General features: G+C 60.0%; 1 protein-coding gene across 2 annotated transcripts in view; it reads right to left on the reverse strand.

The window, feature by feature from the left end:
- The window catches only part of ADGRD1 (adhesion G protein-coupled receptor D1), a 141,183-nt gene that overhangs the window by 2,680 nt on the left and 132,503 nt on the right, over positions 1-6,000 (reverse strand). For both annotated transcript variants that reach the window (XM_024758649.1, XM_024758648.1), the window contains 3 exons: positions 5,285-5,376; positions 1,497-1,623; positions 206-247 (listed from right to left, as the gene is read on the reverse strand). In XM_024758649.1, the coding sequence (XP_024614417.1) occupies positions 206-247; positions 1,497-1,623; positions 5,285-5,376 (261 nt within the window). The remainder of the gene's footprint in view (positions 1-205; positions 248-1,496; positions 1,624-5,284; positions 5,377-6,000) is intronic.

Genomic DNA, 6,000 nt, shown 5'->3' on the forward strand with positions numbered 1-6,000 from the left:
GAAGGACGATGTGCGTATGTCGCTTAGCAACCGGGATGAGGGACGGAAAGCAGCCTCCCTGCACACAACCTGTCACCGACACCAAGGCTTATTCAGGGTTACATTCCCGGACGCCAGCCTGATGCGGCAACACTGTTCCCGCTCTCTGTGCCCTTTCAGAAATGAAAAACCAGCTTCATACTGCCACGAAGTGGAGCAGACATACCTCTGAGTTCAGGAGACAATGAAAAAGGAAGATGAAAAATCCCTGGGGAGGAAGGGGAGGAAAACACAGAATTAGAGCCACTTGCATTTTGTTACAAACACTTTCTGAGGGTTCTTTCCAATGCCACCTATGGGCTCTGAGAGTGACACTGGCACGGCTCGGTGTTGGGGAGCATGTGGGAGTGCGCTGTGATGCTGGACCCTACGGTCTGAAGTCCGTACGCGTGGAAGGGCATCCTGTGATCTAACCTAAGCGCAGGCAGCCGCCATGGCCAAGATACAAAGACGGGTGGATGCCCAGACAGGCTTAACCTCAGAGAGGAGCAAACACGCTGGGGCAGACAAATGGGAGGGCACGAGCGCGTCACCTAGCGCGAGTCCTGGTGTCCTCACCTGCAAACTGAGGATGACGGTCGCAGTGAGCACAGGCACAAGCTGAGGATATCCGCAGATGCCTAGAGACTCTGCCCGTGTGTCCGCACTAGACGAACACTTCACGTGAGTCACCTCACTTAGTGCTAACAAGCAGCCCCCGCAAAGTGGGTCCTGTCATTGTTCCCACGTTCCGGAAGGGGAAACTTTATGGGACACAGAGGATAAGTGAGGATCCCAGGACCTGGCGTGTGTAGGGCTGCGGCCAGGACAGCCGACCCCCTCTCGTTATAAACAGCCAGAAGGAAACTATGCACGGGGGCTTCTTACAAATTAGAAGCCTGACACCGTCACTGGCTGTGAAGACCCAGAAGCAGCAAGGACACCACGGTGAGGGCCGGGGTGGACTGAGCCTTTGGCTCGGTGGCATAGGCCGTGTATGGCCACGGGCGCCCGCCTCCACCCTTCCTCCGGGGGCTTGTGGCTCTGGGGACTCAGACTCTGGGCTCCCAAGTCTCTGGTTTCCAGGCTGTTACCCTTGCTGCCCTTCCATGCAGAGAGCAGATGAGAACTCAGAGCCCAAGGTATCCCCATCACCACCTCTCCATGCCTGGCTCCCTTGCAGGAGCTGCCCACGTGCTGACCGTCTTCCTTTCAGGCCTGGGTGCCCCTCCACAAATACCATCCAGGAGGACGAGGCAGCCCTGCTGTGAATGGGGTCCTGCATAGCCCATTCGCTCAGAGACCCTGGTGCACGCCCCATCCATGCCTGTGTCCTCAGGCCTTGGGGACCCTCCACGCTAGGGGTCCACGAGGTGCATGCGTGTGGAGGGGACGGAGCACAGGGTCTCCCTCCTGCCTCAGAGGCACCCTGCTCCACACGCCCACTCACAAAGCCGCTAGTCCCATCGGGCCCTCACCTGTAAGGAGTTGAGTACGGCAAACATGTACTGAAAGACCACAGCCTGGTTGTTGACAGCGAGCACGCCAAAGACCCACGAGGTTCCCAGGATGGGCAGCAGCACGGCCACAGCTTTCGCTGTCAACCTGCAAGAGGAACAGGGAGGGTGGGCAGGCAGGGCGGGCCCAGATGCGACGCTTCCAGTGGGAGCAGAAAAGGCCCTGCTGCGAGTGAGACCTGGTTCCTCCCTGCAGGAGGCCTTGGGTCAGGAGCTGACCCCCCCGACGCACAAGACAGGGTCCCTGCAAGGCCAGCTCTGGGCCAAGCAGACAGCTCTGCTTCTGCTGGACTGCAGCTGGCACTGGGCTTCCGGGAGCCAGCGCACCCTCTGGGCACACTCAGGCTGCCCACCCCAATCCAACTGGTGGCGATGCTGAGGGAAATGCTGATGCCAGGTGCCCACGGAGCAGAGCACAGCCGAGGAGACACACCCAGCGCCGGGGCACCTGCAGCCTCAGCCTTGAGGCTCTCCCGTGGAATGTGAGTTCCGAGAGGAGAAGGATCTGGGTCCCCCAGTGTCCGCAGAGCCCAGAACAGAGCTGGTGTGGAGGCAACGCCCCAGGGGCTGTCTGAGTCCTGGCCGCCTCTGATACGCGCTGCAAATCGTCGTACACTAACTGGGGCCTGGCTTACCCCGACTCAGACAGCTCAGCTCTCCACAGGGTGGTTTCTGCACGTAAGCGTGAGAGAGAAGTCCAGAGACGGATGGGTGCCATGCTGCCCAGCTAAGCAACCTCCAAGGCCCTGGTCCCTCGGCGCTGCAACCCGCACGGTCTCCCTCACTAGACGGTGAGCCCTCTGAAGGCTGCGCTCTGTATCTCTGCAGTCCCAAAGCCAGCATAGCACCAGGACCAGCGGGCAAGATGAGGAAGAGGCCACAGAGTGGATGAAGGACGAGCCAACGGTGCCACTCAGGGATCCAGCCCCCCAGGAGGAGGCGCAGGGGCCCTAAGGGGCCCCCTGGTCAGAAGCCCAAGGTCCCGGCATGGACAGCTCCTAGCAGCAAAGCCCTAGAAAACCAAAGATGTGCTCCCACACGGCATCTCTCAGGGAAGCTGCGGCTGCGTGTTTTCATAAAGTCAATACAGTTAAAATCAGACTCCTGAATCTGGGGAACAAAATATCATGAATGGTTTAGAGTCGATCTTTAGATCCTGGAAAATCCATCATTGAAAGAGCAGCTGCTGAGAAGTCGGTATCAATGTGTTACTTTTAAAGAGACGGTTCAGTTTTACTTCAAAAATGAAGCAATAAATGATAAAATCTTGGAGGAAACTCCTCTAGTTGAGGCTCTCTGAGGACTTGTTAACACAGCCAGAGCAGCCTTGTCAAAGGCAGAAGGAGCGGGGTCCCTGCAAGAGAGGAGGCCTGGGCAGGTGGGGGACGCCGTCTGGACGCATAAGACTCCCCGATGCCCACCCCCCTGCTCCCCGGGGACCGGCATCCACCTGCCTCCCACCCCCAGGACCCGGATCTCACTTGGGAAAACTGAATGTTCTCTGCTGCTTTCTGGGGAGTCTGAAATCATGACCAATAAATAGAGGTGAGAAAGCAGGTGGAAGGCAGCCCTGTTAGGGCTCCTGAGGAAGCATCTCATCGCGTTAAGTCACTGAGCGCTGAGCTGCTGGGCAGGAAGGAAAGGACTAGATTGAAACCAGGAGAGGGGGAGCCAGAAGTGTTCTGAGGAGGCTGTGCTGCGTCTTCCCGCCCGGCTCCCGGGGCTCCTGCTTCACCAGCCCAGGGAGGCGACGCTAGGAAGGGAGTGAGGCAGTGACCCAGGGTCCCGCTCGGCCACATGAAGAAGAGGCAGGGCAGGGAGCGTGCTGGGCGGGGAGAGTCGGGGGTCTGTCCAGAGGCACGAGCCAGACTCTCCAGGAGGTCGGTCCCGGGCGCCGGGTCACGTGCAGGACACAGGAGGGCCCAGCGGCAGCGCCCCGGCCCTGCTTCTGCAGAGACGCGGAAACGCCCTCGCGATGCACGGCCCCTACCTCCCCCGTGTCAGCCTCCACTTGGGGACCGGGTCCCCACGGAGGACAGATGGGTCGTGGACTCAGCTGCCTTTCGGGGCCGCGGTGCGTGAAGGGGGGCGGGCAGAGACGGGGTCGCGGGTGTGGAGTGAGATCCGGGCTGCTCTGGGTGCCGCGAGGCCAGCGGTCCTGGGGGTGCCGTGTCAGGCGGGGCCCTGCGCACCGAGGGGAGGGCCTGGGGGCTGAGGTTGGGGTGAGGGAGGGTCAGGCTCCTTCCCAGCCAGGCCCCCGGGGCTGGGGGACTGGCGGCCTCACAGGGCAGCACTGCCTGTTCTCGCTGATGGACGAGGAAGGGAACTGACCCTGACCTAGGAGAATCTCGAAGGTTTCCAGGGACTGAAAATGCCCGAGGGGGCCGGAGCCACTTGTCAGGTTAATTTACAGTGTCTGGAATTCATTACAGAATAATTGTCTTATCGATTTGCTGCTGACATGTTTACTGTTTTCCCTTTCAGATCGGAAGAGATATAGCGTAGATAAAGTAACTTACAGAATGTCAGCTGCCTAGGAACTGCACCCTGTTTCTATAGCAGCCCCTAAATTCCCTCTGAGGGGCCGCTGCCCCCACTTCCTGACCCAGTGGTTCGGGGGTGCTGACTGCACCCCACAGCCAGGATGGACCGTGTGACTCAGGCCAGGGTTAACTGGTGATTTCCATCCACTGGGACTGATTTGTGGATGGGCATGCGGTCTGGTCTGAGTCTCGGTCTCCAGGCTCAGGACCTCTGATTACTGGGGAAAGAGACACACTTTCCCATGGACTTGAACCTCCTGTTGCAGCCATTTGGTCACCAGGAGGCAGAGTCCGTCTCAGCGTGAAGCCGACAGAGGGCGTGGAGCTGAGAAGTGCGGGAGGAGCTGGGCCCTGGCGGTATTATTTGATGCGCTGGACCAAGCCGTTCTAGACTCATTCCTGGACTTATGGTTGCCTGTGTCGATAGGTACACCTTGTGCTTTAGCCAGTTTGTGTTGGGTTTTCTGTCACTTGCAATTGGCAGAGCCCCGACGATGGGGTGGAGAAACCCCAGAAGGCAGTGAGTGTGTGGGTGGAATGCCCCCCATTCAGAGACACCTGCTCCTTCGGAGGACGAGCCAGCCCCAGAGCAGGTCAGGAAGTTCCACCCTCCTCAGGACAACCTGTAAGACGGCCGCCATCACCCTCGCCGCGCAGACGAGGAAATCAGGGCGTTGAGGGGTTGAATAGCTCACAAGGTCCCAGCAGATGGTAGGACTGAGGCAGGACTGACCCAGGCAGGGCGGTCGGGCTCCAGAAGCCTCCTCTGGACCCCACCGCCAGCTCCTCTCACCCTAGGGGCGGACCAGTCTGTGGGAGAACATCTAATAGACCCCAGACCCCACCGCCAGCTCCTCTCACCCTAGGGGCGGACCAGTCTGTGGGAGAACATCTAATAGACCCCAGACCCCACCGCCAGCTCCTCTCACCCTAGGGGTGGACCAGTCTGTGGGAGAACATCTAATAGACCCCGGACCCCACCGCCAGCTCCTCTCACCCTAGGGGTGGACCAGTCTGTGGGAGAACATCTAATAGACCCCCTTCTTTCACAAATGGGGGCAGCGAGCTGGTGCTGATCACAGAGACCGATGAGGACGCACGTCATGAGGACCCCGGGCAAGCCCAAGGGTGTGACCCGCCCTCCTGCCACCCGTGAGCATCCTGTGTGGGCAGGGGGCATGGCTGACAGCCCAGGGTGCCGCTTACTTGAAGGCGCTGGGATCTCCGTGTATCTTGTAGTTGTCGGCGCTGATCTGTGAAATGACCCTGGTCACCGCGATGAGGATACCCATGTTGACCTGCGTGAGGAGAACGGGAGACGAGGTGAGGGCCGGAGCCACACCACAAGGCCTCCGAGTCCACCCGGCCCACTCCCCAGCCAGGCTTCCCAGGCAAACAGACGGCGTCTCTGGGAGAAATCGAAGCCGCGTCCCTGAACTTTTACTTGCACAGGTCACCTGCAAGACCGCCTTCTGGGAGCCCACATCTGTGCTCCCGAGAAAAGACGGCCAAACACCCCAGGCCGAGTCCCCAGGAGCACACTGAAGAAAGCATTCCTCCGCTCGCCACCAAGGCCAGGAGGCTGTGAACCTCGGAACCAGACAGAGCTGCTTCCAGCCTCCTTTCACCATGTGCTCCCTGGCTGTGGCCCTGGGTAACGTACTGAAGTCCTCCGAACCTCAGTTTTTCCACTTAATGAGACAGAGTAGGAACGCCCACGATGCAATCTGAGTGCCGGAGCACAGCCTGGCTCTCACCTCCTGCCCACACCCCAGGCCCACGGCTGTGCACCCACAGAGGCCACAGCATGGGATTCTTCGTCTTCAGCCCAACGCTTCCTCCTTGTTAGGGAGGGGCTGGGGGCTGGGAGGCTCCCCTTGGGGGCTGGGGGTTCCCCCTGGGGGCTGGGGGCTGGGAGGCTC

The sequence above is a fragment of the Neophocaena asiaeorientalis genome, unplaced genomic scaffold, assembly GCF_003031525.2.
Source record: "Neophocaena asiaeorientalis asiaeorientalis breed wild unplaced genomic scaffold, Neophocaena_asiaeorientalis_V1.1 scaffold77, whole genome shotgun sequence".
NCBI lineage: Eukaryota > Metazoa > Chordata > Mammalia > Artiodactyla > Phocoenidae > Neophocaena > Neophocaena asiaeorientalis.